The sequence below is a fragment of the Podarcis melisellensis genome, assembly GCF_964234715.1.
Source record: "Podarcis melisellensis genome assembly, chromosome: 7".
Lineage (NCBI taxonomy): Eukaryota > Metazoa > Chordata > Lepidosauria > Squamata > Lacertidae > Podarcis > Podarcis melisellensis.
This window is the reverse complement of record NC_138539.1, coordinates 53,964,977-53,982,331: the sequence shown is the minus strand read 5'-3', so window position 1 is coordinate 53,982,331 and position 17,355 is coordinate 53,964,977. Positions and strand designations below refer to the sequence as shown.

The 17,355-nt window shown below is 39.9% G+C and overlaps 1 protein-coding gene across 1 annotated transcript in view; it reads right to left on the bottom strand.

Annotated features, from left to right (window-relative positions):
* Positions 1-17,355, bottom strand: part of ZNF407 (zinc finger protein 407) — a 331,643-nt gene that overhangs the window by 185,435 nt on the left and 128,853 nt on the right. Inside the window, exon 4 of the mRNA XM_081919417.1 lies at positions 11,942-12,016. Within this exon, the coding sequence (XP_081775543.1) occupies positions 11,942-12,016 (75 nt within the window). The remainder of the gene's footprint in view (positions 1-11,941; positions 12,017-17,355) is intronic.

The following is a 17,355-nucleotide window of genomic DNA, read 5'->3' as shown; positions in this document are numbered from 1 at the left end:
ACAAGTAGATAAATAGGTACCACTCTGGCAGGAAGGTAAATGGCGTTTCCGTGCACTGCTCTGGTTCGCCAGAAGCAGCTTTGTCATGCTGTCCACATGACCCGGAAGCTGTACGCCGGCTCCCTCAGCCAATAAAGCAAGATGAGCGCCACAACCCCAGAGTCGGTCACGACTGGACCTAATGGTCAGGGGTCCCTTTACCCTTTACCTTTTAAATGCTTGCCAGTTAGGATTGTTTTAAGGATTATTCTGTTTTTTGTTTCATGGTATTCGCTTGTAATGGTTTTGAACCTTGCTAAATCTATCAGTCAGTCAATGACTGTCTGTGTGACATCCGAGGATTCTGTACCTCACATGCAAGTGATAGCAGCACACCACACAATATCTCTACTGAAACTTTAGCGTTGAAAGAAATGCTGGATAACAACTTGAGGATAAAATGTCCAGAAACCCATGCTTGTTATGCTCCATATTCTACCAAAAATAAATAAATGGCAATGATGTTTATGGTTTGTGAGCAGAAAATGCTCATGGTGTGCTTCTACCACAATCTGCAATCTCAACATGCTGCACACCGTGACCACGCCTAAACAGTATTTCACAGGTACTAAAAGACCAGCTGATCTAAAGAAAGATGCAAAGGTTCTGCTTTACGAGTGTTTGAAAACATCACCACTTAATTTCCCCTGAATAGCCTGAAACTAAGTGTAAAAAAAAATTCTACGTGCCTTTTCCTGTTCCTCCTGTCACTTTGAGGACATTACGGTTAGGGGAAATGAGCATGTAAATGAACTGACTTTTCTAACAATTATTCTACCACTGAGGTCCAGCACTGAGGGCCTTCTGGCGGTTCCCTCGCTATGAGAAGCCAAGTTACAGGGAACTAGGCAGAGGACCTTCTCGGTAGTGGCACCTGCCCTGTGGAACACCCTCCCACCAGATGTCAAAGAGAACAACAACTACCAGACTTTTAGAAGGCATCTGAAGGCAGCATGTTTAGGGAAGCTTTTAATATTTGATGGATTACTGATTTTTAATATTTTGTTGGAAGCTGCCCAGAGTTTCTGGGGAAACCCAGCCAGATGGGCGGGGTATAAATTATAAATAATAAATTATTATTATTATTAACTTTCCTTCGTATTCTTGAAAACTTTTACAGGTAAATATCTTTATAATACTCATTTTAGAGGTACCTCAGAAGTTATATAGTAAAGTCAAATCGTTCCTGTTATTCTCTGATCTAATGCTTTAATATTTTGTTTGTGCTTAGCATTGCTAAATTCAAGGTGAAGCTTGACAGAAGAGTTATCCTTATCATATTATTAAAATTGTGCAGTACAGCTGGGAAGTGCAGGGGAAAAGGCACTGATAATTGCATGACAAGGTACAAAGCTATACACAGAGCATATTTTACCGGGAGCTAAACCTATAGCACACCTTGTTCAATCTCTGCAATACATGCTTTATTCTAGATTTCCGCAATCTGCTCTAAAGTCTACAAAGTACTCCTATACATTTCCTCAAAAATATATGGAAAATATTTCATCTCTAGACTGTCAAAAGATTATGGTGCTGTTTCTTTTATATAAACACTGATCAAAGCAAAGAGTCATGAGAGCATTCATGACACCAAGCATTCTAAATCCATAAATGTCAAAAAGTACCTTGCTATAAATCCCTTTCCATAATGTACTATATACAGTAATACAAAGAAGGGTAGGGAATAAAAGGAGGAGGCTGAAAAGGATCTAACATCTATGCAACAATCTCCCTTTCCAAAGGCATGTTCAAGGTGCACATAACAAGTGTCAAATCTCTTCCAAACGATACCCTAGACTAGAGCATCCTTCGACCAACCTGGTGCCTTCCAAATGTTGGACTACAACTCCCATTATCTTTCGCTAGCTTAGCTTGATAATGATGGAAGTTATCATCCAGCAACATCTGAAGGTTGTTGGCAAATGATACATTTATCATCACTGCTTGATGAGCTAGGATAACCGTTCTTATTTTGTTTCACAAACACACACACAAATCTAACAATACAATTTGTCGCATCGCCTTCAAGAACTGACATGGTGCCTTTCAGAACTAAACTGTAACTAAAAAAAGTGAGGTGTATACTTACAAGTTTTATTATATATTCACGTGGCCAAAATCCAGAACAAAGTTCTTGCTTGACTAATAACCATTCACTAATGTAAGGAAGTCTTTTGAAGGAGCAGAAATATTCATTTACACTTTTTCTGCTCCTAATCCAACAAACTCAGGGTGTTGTCCATTGTTTAGCATTTTATTCCCACAACAACCCTTGAAGGATGGTTAGGGTGAGAAATAGTGACTGGTCCAAGGTAACTCAGTGAGGTTCATAGCTGAGTACAGAGTTGAAGAGGGATGTCCCCAGTCCTGGTCTGGGATTCTAACTGCTGTGCATCACTGCCTCTAGAACTGGAGACTTACTCAATTCACTTATAAAAAGAAAGAAAGAAAGAAAGAAACTAAAGATTTTAAACTAGGACTGCAACATTTAAGGCAATTAATCATTTATATTAATCAATTAAAGTAACACATTTTGATAAACTAAAAATATGCCTCTGATTAATGGGTTCAATTTGGGGGGGGGGAGTTTTAAATAAAAGTACCTATAATAACCGTATGAGTGTGTACAAGAGAACTTGTTCTAACATTATTCTTTCTACATGCATGTATCACCTTAAAACACAGAAAGTATACTTTTTTTGTTTAGAGGCATTTTTTTTTCTTACTTACAAATGTATGCATACATTTCACTGCATGAGTAAATTAATGAAAAAGTGCATTAATTCACCTGAGTACCCTAAATTAACAAATGATATGGAAGAACAGGATGTTCAGAGGTTTTTCCACACGAAAATCATGATAAAATCTTTCAGATCTGCTGGATATGATTTGAAACCTAGAGGGCTAGCTAGTCATCTCATGTATATCCCATGGTGTGCACACTGTTTAATTTCCTGAGGGAAGCATTCGGTGGATAGACTGGCAGCTTTTCTTCCCCTTTTTATTATCATCCTATGAGATATCTACAACTACAATTTACCAGGAAGGGTAGTGACTGTTGTAGCTCACCTATAATGGCATCTCTACCTCGGAGACTTTGGGCATGCTGCTGGCAAATGGCAACATATCAACCAATGTGTGCAGGCGTACAGGTTCTGTGTAAATAAATGTACTCTAAGTGACATCACAGTATTTGGGCTCACTGAGCACAGGAAACAGCCAAGTTTATTCCACACAAGAAGTTTGCAGGAATTAAGCATGTAATGATATTTATGTCCAAAGAACTGCTCTCCCATAATCTCACTATTACTGTTGCAGACAGCCAAGGCCTTATGTTTATCACCAGTGAATCTAAATGCACAAGGTTGACAAGGAGACTTTTCTAAAAGGGGAGAGGATATGATGAGTGTGGGGACAACAGCCAGTCCTAGAGTTCTCTTCCTAAGAAATATAACCACATAGAGACACTCTAAGGCAGGCAAGCCATTCACACAGGGGTGTGGTCATGGCATCCTTTATAATGAACATGGCAGTGGATATGTAAATAAAATAGCTGGTTTATGCCAAATTCCTTCTTCATGTGGTCCTATAGTGAAGTGCATGACGCAGAACTCCTCAGTAAGTCTTCTTTGTTCATTGAAATAAACACATGAATTAGTCAAGTCCATTAGCTCTGCTGCCCCTAATCACCATTCTTTTCACCCTTGTGAAACTAGGAGCATCCTGCTGTCAGGGACTGGCTGGACACTGAGGAATGGTGGCTGGATTCTGATGGGTGAGCACTGGGAGAAGGTGGGTTGGAGACAGGCTTGTAAGAATGGATCGGTGATCTGGGCAGCCTGTAACAGCCAGTAGATGAAAGTCAGAGACAGGAGAAGATGTAGGATTGGAGAGGTAAGAACAGATTCAGCAGGAGGGGGAGATAGGTCAGGCTGGGGTAGAGTCAAGGACTCCACACCTCCTCCTCATCCTGTCCTCACCTCTCCTGCACCACTGTCTCCCAGGACCAGAAGAGAATTGAAGAGGGAGGGGCAGAAACACATGATACCTACAGACGCAGTCTTTGCCTGCTTTTGCACAGCTCTGGTTGTGGAGATACATAAACCGAGGTTGGGAAAAGGTCTCTTTGTTGTGGCAACTGCCTCATCGGGTACACACCCAAGAGTAGCTGAGAGACGTACGAATGAGGGATGTGTCCTTTCCTAACTTGTAAGTGTACTTTTGACAATAATCAGTTAATTTCTCACTCTAAACATTCCTTGCCTGACAGCACCATGACATTCTAGGACCTTGGAAAAGCAGCTTTTCTGAAATGCACAAGTTCGTCCTCCGTTTCATGGAGGGTGACAGCAATGGCAATGGGCAAGTTATTACACTTGTACCCAAAGGCCCCCTTCACATGTTTTCTTTCAGAGGAAGAACACCTGAAGAGGGTTTGCAAGTAAAAAAGTACACTCCGGTTATCTGTATTAATCTGCCATTATATTTGGTAGATGCAAAACTCCAGCAGAACTAGGAACAGAAGTTGCAAAAATAATCTCTTGCTCTCCATAGCAAATTCACATTATGTAACTACATAAAAACGCTCAGTGCTCATGCTCCTTTTTTGCTAATCATTGAGCACACCCTTCTACACATCAGCTCTTCAAGTAACTATTACTCCAGTCAATGACATACACAAGTAGTTTCCAGGAATATTACTGACAGTGAGCTACCAAATGTCTAATGCCCTTGAACACAGAGGATAATGTGCCAGTTTTGAGATACATCCAAGCTGACAATAAATCAGTATCACAGTTGCAACAATCTGAAGCAAAATACCTTGGAGGACTTGTTTTCTCTGCGAAAAAAAGTTACATTTTTTATGACAAATCAAACTGGGTAGTGATCAACATGTTCTTCGAAGCATCATGTATTTGTTAAGCTGCACAGGCAATGTTATTATTTTAATTACACCAATGCTGAAAATTTTGGTTTTGACCATTATGCAAGTAGAGACTATGGAATCTGTCCACCAGGGCAGGGTGACTTGGAATAAAGGAAGACATTATGAACCCCTGCTCAACAGCATCACCAAGAGTCTCTGTGATTTTTCACCCCTGCAGTGATCTCTGAATAGACAGTTATCTGAGGCTTTGCTTCTGAATAAGCACAAAGGACAGGAACTCTTCTTCACAATACTGCATTCAGTTAGAATTGCCTGGCTTGTTTTTTGGCATGTTAAGTGCAAAGCTGTTAAGGAGCTAGAACTGACTTCTAAGTCAGGCTTCTTTCTCCAGTGGACAAATAATACTCCATTTTATGAAGCAGGCAAACTTTTATTGGTCTCATAAATTTACTCGCTTTGTTGTGCTGGAAACAATGGACTAGGAGTCCAAACATGCTCTCAATCTCCTCCCATCCTCTCTCAAAACCTCTTTTCTGAATATGCTCTGAAACCCAGGACTTTGCGCAAGCCAGTAACATGTTACTAGCTAAGTTAGATTACCTTTATTACTTTTGTTTCAAAGTCAGTGTGCATTACTGTTGCTTTTTCTTTCCCCCTAACCATTAATCTTTAAAATGCTTTCTACGTGTAAAATTGTACCAGATGCAGCCAGTGCAGTGGGGCAACACTGCAGAGCTTCTCTTCTGACACCCATTGCGGCTGCCGCTTATCTGGATGGTGTGGGGCAGGAGTGAAGTAAGAGCTGCACATGCACACCAGTGAAGCTCCTGACTGTGTGCTTACACAGCCCAGACCACACCATGGCCATGAGTCTGCCCTACCAGTGACGCCAGTCTTGGGAAGCCAACTCTACCACGCATCTCCATTGCAACTGACGACACTCCTGGACTGCATGGTTGCTAAAGCTACTCCTTGGATGATAAGGTAATTTTATAAGGATTTGTTAAGTTCTCTGTTCACGGGGCTCTGGGAACCTATATCCAAAATTTCTCCCTTTAGTATTTCCCCCTGGAGCTGGGCCAAAGGGACTTGTGCTGGTTGTCTAGGAGTCACAGTCCTCTAGCAGTTGAACGCTCTAGAGTAGGGCATGATGTTCATTCTATCTGGTGGCAACCTATTGTAATTCTTCCCTCCCCCTCTTTTTTTGGGGGGGTGTGTGTGGAGAATCTTATACAAACATGGGAGTCTGCCTGTAAGGAATTGTCTCCCCCAATCACATAAGGTAACACAAGTATGTCTGGGAAACAGGCATGCAAAATCTTGTACGAATCAAATTGCTAGTGAGCTATACATAGAACTGAGAGTATGTTCTGAATAAGATGTTCTGGGTAAAATATTGTACTGTACATTGTGATTTGTTCCCCCACATATGACCCCTTTGTTTTAGATATCTGTATGCTTGATCATGCAAGCTGCTTTATGCAGGACATTAATTTGAGTGTTATGTGTCTGCGCATATATATATATATATATATATATATGCTTTCGTAGATTTTCACGGGTACAGGAATGCAGGTTTTGGTGTCCTCGGGTGTCTTCCGAGGACACCAAAACCTGCATATATATATATATATATATATTTGCTTTCGTAGATTTTCACGGGTACAGGAATGCAGGTTTTGGTGTCCTCGGGTGTCTTCCCGTGTAAAAGTTGGGGTGTCTAGGCGACGTTTCGACGAGGTCTCACTCGTCATCTTCAGGCTGGTGCTTTCGGCTTCTTGTTACTGGAACAGAGCAGGATCTCAGTGTTTGAGTTCCTATAAATACTGTTGAGGGGGTGTGGTGTATAGCCTCCAATGTTCTGGGCAGAGAGGAAGTTCCCAGGCTAGTGTGCCTTTTCTTCTTTTGTTCCTTAATTACTTGAGGGATATCTTGAGTGATTTCTTGAGTGATATCCTGAGTACCACTTAGGTGGGTCATTAGGTGTGGATTAGTTGCTAAAGTCTTTGTGTCTTGACCTCTTGAACTTTGTGAAGAGTTTTTCTGAGAAGATGGCTGTACTGCACTTAGTTGTGCTCTGGCTTGGCTTCGTGTATAGGGGCGAGCTGTGGTTTTGTGGCCTGTGTCAGCCAGATCTGTGTAGGGATTGCAGGGGGGTGCAGCATCCGGAGGTGCCACCATGGTTTGGCTACTGGATGGTGTCTGTAATTTATCTGTGGAGAGGGTCTGGGTTTGGGTCTGGTGTGGTTGATTGGTGATGGCGTTCTGTGTGCCTCTGGATCTGGTGTCAGTTTTTGTGGGGAGGGCTTCTCAGAAAAACTCTTCACAAAGTTCAAGAGGTCAAGACACAAAGACTTTAGCAACTAATCCACACCTAATGACCCACCTAAGTGGTACTCAGGATATCACTCAAGAAATCACTCAAGATATCCCTCAAGTAATTAAGGAACAAAAGAAGAAAAGGCACACTAGCCTGGGAACTTCCTCTCTGCCCAGAACATTGGAGGCTATACACCACACCCCCTCAACAGTATTTATAGGAACTCAAACACTGAGATCCTGCTCTGTTCCAGTAACAAGAAGCCGAAAGCACCAGCCTGAAGATGACGAGTGAGACCTCGTCGAAACGTCGCCTAGACACCCCAACTTTTACACGGGAAGACACCCGAGGACACCAAAACCTGCATATATATATATATATATATATATATTTATATCCTTATGAACTTATTTCAATATTCTGTTTTTGATGATAGCCAGAACGACATTTTTTGGTCCATCAAACTCTGCTGTACAATTACATGAATTTACTTTTAATAAATTACCATCTTTGCATATATCAGTCAAACCACAAAGGCTAAATACTTGCAAACAAAATGCATTATTAATTTAATTGTCACAGCCTATTTAGCTAACTTCCATTAGTATTTGCTATAATACACATGTATAAAAGAACAGAATCAAATTCAAACCATAAAGAAGCAGCTGATTTAATGGGCCTAGATAATGGGTTTGGGGTTTTGTTTTTTGCAGAACTGTAGCCAAAAAAACTAGTGTTCTAATAGGGCAAGAAGAAATGGGAAGCTTTGCTCAAGATTACACAGGTATGGGAATGCTATACTATGAAGCTGGATAGATCAAACAACATTCCGCTATATAATGTACCTGAATGTTCGCAATGTTAAAAAAAAAAATCCAGATTTTTTAAGTCTATGCATTTTCCTGTAAGGCAGTCTAGTACAATATCTTCTGAGTGCCTTCTTTGAAAAACACCTTCCCTCAACAAAGGCTGAGAAGAAGCTCTTAAGAAAATGTTTTCTCTGTGTATTTGTTGTGTGTGGGAAGGGGAGGACACAAAAAAAAACTGTTAGGTGGCTTCTGTATGTATTTTTTTGCAGGTAGGGGCTTGTGAAGCATGGAGTGTGTTCGTGTTTGGGGTGCTTGGGGATTTGGGGGCCCCAAGATACATTTCTTTCAAACTGGAGAGTGGGGGAAGCTCCATTTTAAAATGGAGGAATGAAGTGGGGAAAATATGTTTTGCGTTGCACAGAGGTTTCCCTACCAAAGCAAACAAGTACTTGGGGAGAAAGGCTTTATTTATGGCTGCAGAGAAAAGGGGAGAGGGAAGATTTGGGGGGGTGTTATGTCTCCCTACTTGGAATTTTCAACATTTTTTTTTTACTGTCTCCAGGGCTGCTTTGTAACTTGTCCGGGTTGCTCTCTTCTCACTAGCTTTAAAAAAAAAAGTGGGGGCAAGTTCTATTTTATCAGGGTTTGCTTTAAAATACATGTTATCCTTTGACGGTCACAACGCAATCCTAGCCTCTATTCAGAAGTAATTCCAGCTGAAGCGATGGCATCTTCTCCAAGGTAAATAGGATTAGAACTGCAACCCTAGTTGTGAAGTCATGGTTCAGGTCACTTCTCAGCCATGAATTTTAGCCACACCACTTTCTGCCTTAGCATTCTACTTCCACATTGCAGGGCTGTTGTGATGCTTACATTATTATGTATTAATATTTTCATTATTAGGTGAAACATTTTACACAAAATTAATAATGTATAAAAGAAATAATCATAAAAATGCCAGTCTCTTGCTTCTGTGTTTACATGTCTGGGTTTATGCGAAGGCCTTCAGTGTTTGTGTGAAAACACAGTGTGTGTGTGTGTGTGTGTGTGTGTGTGTGTGTGTGTGTGAGAGAGAGAGAGAGAGAGAGAGAGAGAGAGAGAGAGAGATATACTGAAGTGTGTGAGGGTTTGTGGAGTGTGTGCGCACACAAAGGGTGTCTGAAAGAGATTGTGCTTGCACTGACCAGACCCCTGTTCACCAGAGAGCTGCTTGGCTGAATACGGAGCCATATCCAAATCTCTTAAATGGAAGGCTTTAAAAAAATGCTTAGTCCGGTTCAACCTCTTGATTAAGTGTTTCTTCAAGCCAATCAAAAACTTCCAGAAAGGACAATTGGAAAAAAGGTGAGCATTTCAACAATCCACGTACTGCTCAACTCTAAGCCATCACCAGCAAGGGATTGCTAGTGGGAAATTAAATTGTGGCTGCAGGCCTGCCAGAACTATTCAGCTTTACAGAATATTAAGGGGAAATGCCACATTTTCCATGAAAAGAATTGCCAACAAGAAAAACTTCACTTCTATAAAAATGTTTGGATCTGCTTTGTGTGTTCTTTTAAACATATTAAAAAAAACCACATATCGGTCATATCCATCACTAGTTCAGGTAGGTTTAAGTGCAAAATGTTGGTGTCCTGATCTTCTCTATTTGCTTCTAAGGCCACATGGGTTTAAAATTTGGAAGAAGAAGAACATCATCATCATCATGCTATTTTACTGCAAGCTAGTACTTACTGATCTAGTCAAAACACTTTGAAGTAGTATGGGAGACAGAGAGGAGAAACAGGATCACCCAGAAGGACTTCAGAAAAACAGAAAATAGCAGCCTAACTCCATACCGCTAGAGATTAAAACACTCCTTTATTTTATTTTGTTATCTGAGGTGACACCTAAAAATCATACCTCCTAGGCTCAGATAGTATATCTGAATACCTACAGTGTGATTCTTTATGGTACACATAGTCACAAGGGTGGCATAAGTGACTTCTATATAGTATTTATGATAATTATACAGTAACTGCACCTCAGTAGAAATATATATTTCTAGAGCGCTGGAAATGAAATAAAACATGAGAAGAAAGTGCTGCAGAATCCAATTCTGCTTCCAGAACAGCCATCCTTTATAAAGCAAACTCCTCTAGCTCTAACAGGGTACATCTGTTGTTTCATGCAAGCAGTGAGTTCCTCGATCTCACGTTGTACTTAGCTCAAGATCTTTCTGATATAAAATTATGAATAGTGGCTAGGGAAAAGTTTTTCATCCTCTTGCATAATACTAGAACTCTCGTTGGAATGGCGGAAGATTCAGCTGATATAAAAGGGACTAGAAGATAACTAATGACACACTGACTATTTTTAAAGTATCCAGAGATCAACTTGGAAATAAAAAAATAATCCACTCTGAGGAAACTGGGATAGAAAAGAACTGACTAATCCAGTAGCACTTTGAGGGTATCAATACAGTAGCTTTATCTGTAATGTCAGCCTTATTAATCGTGTTTGCTTATGACTCCCCATCAAAAAGATAAAGCAAAGAGGGATCTTTTTTGTGAATCAACAGCTTGTTACAAGAAGACAAAAAGACAAAAATGGCTAAATCTTTTAACTGAAAGAGATAAACAGCTTCAGATATTAGTATATCTCTCAATAAAAAGTGAACATCAAAATTCCCTGATAACAAATACTCAAGGCAGTCAACGTTAACTGTAATGATGAATTTAGTAGGGAGAAAGTCCCACAATGTTATTAGATTCGAAAACCGTAACTAAAAAAACCCAAAGGTTTCACACTTCACCCCACAAGTTTTCATAAACTTTGTTCATTGCCCATGGTTAGTTACAGAATTAGCTAGAAGTCGATGACCACCATGGTAGGGAGAATTTCAAGCAATTTGTTCCTTCCTTTCTCTGTGTAGCAAAGCCATCCCATAAACAACAATTGAGGTTAAAATGGTCAAAGACTTGTGCCTCCACCAATTAGTTGTTGGTACAAAAGAAACCAAGTAAAGTGCCAATGTGGGAATAGGAGGAAAACACCTGCTGAAAACTTCCCTCTTCTGCCAGGTCTATGCAGGCAGTTAAGAGTACACCCCCCCACAACGGTCTGCTGATGTATGCATTTATTTGCTTTTAACTTGTTTTTACTGTCTGGTGTTATGTTTTTATATTGTTGGAAACATCTGGGATAGATTTTTATGATACAGCAGTATATAAATATTTTTATAAAAAAATAAAAGGCTGAGCCTGATGGGAGAGGTATTCCAAGGGGGCAGCAGGTTGGCAAAGGTGGCTCCAGACCTAGAAATCTTAAATAGGAGCAAATGTTGATTGATTTGGTTATATCAAACTATTAAATGCGTAATTAATGCATTTAATAGTTTATTATTATTAGCTTTATTTAAAGAATTCTGGCAGTGTGAGGGGATTTGACTAGATGATCTATAAAAACCCCTCCACCTTCTAATGAAAGTATTCAGTCCTATTAACAATGAAGCATCTGTTAAACACCTATAACTTTTTGTGGTGTTGTCAAGTGGCTATGTTCATAACACAGAGATGGGAAGCATCTTAATAGTATTCTGCCTTTTCACCTCAAGCCATGTTTTGCCATATAGTAATAATATATCACACCTGGAGTGATGGAAGAGCAAGAGAGAGGCTTATCTTATTCCCCCCCCCGAACCCCCACACAAACACACTCTGGGCCATAGCAGCTATTTGGACAAGTGAGTATCAGGTCAAAATTATGTCTATGTACCATTACCACCTCTGCTTTTGCATGCACACAGAAGCAAACACTGATGCAGCTCTGTGTAACATTTCCAGAACAGCTTTTAACCTATAGCTTGATTTGTATATCAACAGAGCCGTAAAATAGTTACTTTACCTCTCTTTCGGTGTGCCAACTCCATGCTTTCCAAGTAAGTGAGTATTTAGGTGCTTCTTCATTACAAACGCCACCCTGAAAAACAAAATTAGTTTTTTGTTATCTTTCCAGCTTAGAGAACTTATTTCCCCATAATATCATGCATTCGCAATATTACATACTCTGGAAATTTTGCAGGGCTACAGCCTAACAGCACAGTACAGGGGACGTACCAAAAGACAATGCAAAAATCCTGAATACACAAACACAGTTTTATTTCTTTATACAAAATAAATACACGCACTGCCCAAGGATGAGATTTTTGTTTTTCCCTCAGGCTCTTGCTATGTAAGAAATATTAAGAACATGGTTAGTGCTCTGTGTCAGCACTGCAACCACATGTGCTGAGTTCACCAAAGGATATATCAGAGTAGTATTAGTAACAATTTCATTTGTTTTGCTAGAAGCTATAACAAAGGTAAAGGCATTCAGAGTTGAGCCACAAATTTGGCTCTTACAGCCAATGCAAACAGAGGAGCACACAATGTAACATAATTTTCCTTAATCAAAAGCAAAAAAGCACACAAACTCACTTGATGTAACAAAAAATCCCTGTGGCTAAATTCAGACATATATTTTTCACATGGATCTTTATATAGGAGATAGTGGTTTATGTAGTGAACACTGTATTCTATAACAGTTTTACAAAACACACTGAAAGGCTGTTCCAAGAGTAATTTCTGATAGTGGCCAACCAGAAAGCTAGAGGGCATTAACATGGAGTCTTAATTCTTTAAAAGCAAATCCGCATGGAACCAAAGTAATTAACTTCAAATAGTTAGCTTTCTCCTGGTTCATCTTAATACATGGGTACAACCTAGACAATGGACCATTAACATTTCAGTCAAATAAGCTCTCTAACACAAACAAAACCGTATCCACAATTTACATGTTGACTGGATCGTAATCAACTCACTATCACATTCTCTAGCAAGTGTATCTTTTGCAATAACGTGCTTTTGAGAATTGAAGGGTGAGCCATGAAATATACAAACCAGAAATGAAGAAGGCAGAACAAGGATTCCATCACGGAAATTTAAAAGCCGAACTTGTATTCTAGCCAGGATAGAAGGCCAAACCATTTATGCATGGGCATTGCAGCAGGAATGGTAACAAGTAGGACCAAAACTTTATTCAGAAATAAATAAATTCAGAAATAAATTCAGAAACATTCTCCAACTCTTGGACTGATGATTGGCAGAGACCTTAAAGTTCTACAATATATAATATTGGGGGGGGGGGAGAAAACAACCTTAGGCAATAAAATGTTAAGGGCTGGAGCAATAACTTTTCTCCCTTTGTATAGAAAGAGCTTTAGGACCGCTCATACAATATGACTTGCATTAATGAGACTAGCATCCTAGTGAATTAGGAATTAGCAGTGAAATGGACCCCTGAATAACAAAAAAAAATTGTCATATAGGGTTGTTCGAAATTGCCCAGTTAAATGTGAGAGATCTCTTACCCAAATACAACTACTTTAGTTTTAGCAAAATTAATGTGAAACTGTTCCTTCACACAAACGTTAGCCAGCAGGTCCACCTGATGTAATAAACCACCCATGGTAACAAAATATAACCATAAAACCTGCACAAAGGAGGATACCGAGCTTTCCATTCCCTATGGCCATGGGGGCACACATCCAGTTCCACAAGCAATTTAGCCAGACTTAAAACATAAAAGCTGGAAAGGAGGGGTCCCAAAACACACCCCAGTCTGACTCCCTTCATAGCTGAGATTGGGTCTGTTAAAAGACCATTCCTTCCTACTCTTGTTTTTGACAGTAGGATTTTGATACAGATACCAAAGACATGCAATTTGCCCCACAGGTACCGTATTTTTCGCTCTATAAGATGCACCAGACCATAAGACGTACCTAGTTTTTTGGAGGAGGAAAATAAGAAAAAAAAATATTCTGAATCCCAGAAGCCAGAACAGCAAGAGGGATCACTATACAGCGAAAGCAGCGATCCCTCTTGCTGTTCCTGCTTCTGGGATAGCTGCGCAGCCTGCATTCGCTCCATAAGACGCACACACCTTTCCCCTTACTTTTTAGAAGAGAAAAAGTGAGTCTTATAGAGCAAAAAATACGGTAGTTTCTGTCTCTCTCGAATCAAAAGCATGGGCAGGCTGGGGCCGTCAGATGGTGCTGGGTTGGCAAAAGCTGCTCTCAGCAGAAGTATCATACCAAGCCATGATGGGAGGTCTTTGCACACTTTCACATCCAGCTTGCCCACCACTAGGTCAAGAAATGGAAGCTTCCTTGTTCAAGTAGGGGACTGATCACTGGATAAAGAATGCACAAAAGGCCCCCTTTTCTCCAAAGGTCTGGCACACCGAGTGGGGTGTGGTGTGGAATAGAGCTCTGTTATTCCTTCTGGGGAAGCTTACACCCATTGGTGCACCCATCACAGTGTGAAAAAAGCACGTTCTAAGTCCTTCTCGGGAGAGGGTTTTTGTTTTGTTTTGAATCCTACAGATATTTGGCAACACGCTTGCTAGGAATAAAAAGGCAAGAAAGCGCAACCCATAGTTACAGATAACTTGGAACCAAGACATATGCATTGTGGAAGGATAAGAATCCAAAGAGCAGAGGTGGATTGGGATGGTGGGTTGTGCTGCTTAGTTCTCCTATAACTGGTTAATTGTGGGCAGCTCTACACATTTTCTATGCTGATGCTTCCTGGAGCAAATACAGAAAGCTTAGCTGCCATGCATGCAAACACCCATGAACACACCACTGAAACCTTGGCCTAACCCAGGCATAGGCAAACTCGGCCCTCCAGATGTTTTAGGACTACAACTCCCATCATCCCTAGGTAACAGGACCAGTGGTCAGGAATGATGGGAATTGTAGTCCCAAAACATCTGGAGGGCCGAATTTGCCTGGCCTAACCAATATGTGCATCCGGACCCAACTGTGCCCATCTCAGGTGTTGCTGACTGCTAGCCAGAATTAAGAGAAAAATGAAGGATACTAGTGAACACAAAATAAACTCTTCCCATGTGGGTAATGAGAGATGTGCCATTTCAATTTCAAATAAATCTTCTTGGTTTAACTGTTGTTTTCTTTGAAATGTAAAACTGCAGTTGGAAGATTTTGCTTGGAAATGCTACCACTGTTGGGGCCCAGGGGGATAACACAGAGAGACAATAATATGTAATATTTGATCACTCCTTGACTACAGGCATTGAACAGGAATTTGGCACTAATGGTGCCAGAATATTTAAAAACAAAAAGAACATAATACCTAGCATTATGTTGTATGTTAAAAAACAATGGGCTTTCATTTAATTTTGCTAACAACTAACTGTAACACATAGGTGATTATTCAATATACTTTCACTGTTAATGCCTTTACATCAATTTAATTATGTCATGTGATCACTTCAAGAATATAGATATCAGAGAGGCTTCAAAATAAAATGGCATCTTTGATAACCAAAAGAGAGAGAGAGAGAGAGAGAGAGAGAGAGAGAGAGAGAGAGAGAAATTACTGCTCTTACTTTCAGTGTGAAAAGGGCTTGCAAACATTTTTGTTAATTATGTATTACAGCTGTCCTTCATAAAGTTAATTACTAATAGCTGAAAGGCACTGGAAGCCTATTTGCATATGTACATGAAAGGCATGACATATGCAAAAATATGATTTTAATTAGCATTCCATGATATGACGGGCTACAAATCAAGCTGGCATATTATAAGATTTTTAACATTAAATGCTGAATTCATTTGGACATGCTTCCACTAATGGACAGTGCAAGAACTGTAAAATACTGTAGGATTATGGCATATATGAGCCACAAAAGCCAAGAAACAGTATATTTTCTGTTACATATATGGTAATGTCTCATCTCCACGTCTGATCTACTTTGGGCATATTCGCATTATTACAGAAAATCTCTATTTTGTGCAGCCTTCAGGGTGTAAGAATATAACTCTGTATGTTTAAAATGATAGCGACTTCATTATTTTTTATAAAAAGAAACACATTAAAATACAATTGATTCTTCCTTTTTCATATTTGAGTGATATATATATGGACAACGCAGCATCTCAAATTCAGAATAATCTATTGCAGTATCATCATGGTGACTATGCAAGTGTCACAAAAATTATTGTATATACGGAAAATGATAGTACTGACATAAAATCCACAGTCCTAATAAGAGTACAAGGCATTCCAAATTTAATGCCATTGCTTTTGGGCAGAAAGCAGAACCATCTCAATATACACATTTGAAATTAGCAATAGTCTTGTTTTTGTAAATCAGAAACCTCCCTCCTAGTTGATTATCAGAAAGAAAAATAAAATTAAGGTACAAATATACAAGGAGTCCATCAACAAAAAGGCCAATAAGCCAGAGCTTATGTATGTACTTAACATTATGTCAAATGCAATACCTAATTAAAAATATCTAGAAAGATTCACTACTCCCTCCCCCCTGGAAAAAGCCAACAGTTAAGCATAAACATGCCTTTACAGTTCAAGGCAGGAGAAATACCTTTATTTGAGGATGAAATAATGCTACATCAAGCTGACTTTGATACTGGAAATTCCCCCTTCCTCATAATATTCCTTGTATAACACAGATCTCCTGTTGAAAGTTGGATGTTTGTCAACAGGATAACCTTTTCATTTCTTCCTATAGCATTTGTAAAATGTTGGAAGGAAAGATGGGAAACCACCACCAAATATTATCCTGCTACTGCAGAAACGTTATTGTTTTACAGATGCAATTCTTTAAAAGGCCTGACAAAAGACCAGGACGGCCCTGTTATTAGGCAGAGTGAAGTGGCTGCTTCAGGCAGCTGATTTTGGGTGTCATGAAAGGGCAGCAAATTGTTAATTATTCAGTTTATGGTTCCAGTATTTTTACTGCCACAAAGGGTGAGAGATGCTTGTGGGACCGTCTGCCTCAGGTGCTTAAATAACTTGGCTGGCCTTGAATACTGTGCACCTTGACTTGCGGAAGAGGGGGCACCATTTGCTGTTCCACCTCAGGCAGCACCATGGCTTGGGCTGGCCCTTCAAATGGCTCTTTCACATGCAGTCCTGTGCTGGGAATTAGAGGCATTTGGAAGAAGCTCCTGAGTACCCTTATAATTAGCACTAGGCACAGTCATAATCTACTCAAGGGAAGTTTCAAGCACATAAGTGGCATGAAAATAAGATATCAGACATATAGTAGTACCTTGGGTTAAGTACTTAATTAGTTCCGGAGGTCCGTTCTTAACCTGAAACTGTTCTTAACCTGAAGCACCACTTTAGCTAATGGGGCCTCTCGCTGCCGCCGCACCACCGGAGCAAAAATTCTGTTCTCATCCTGAAGCAAAGTTCTTAACCTGAAGCACTATTTCTGGGTTTGAAGAG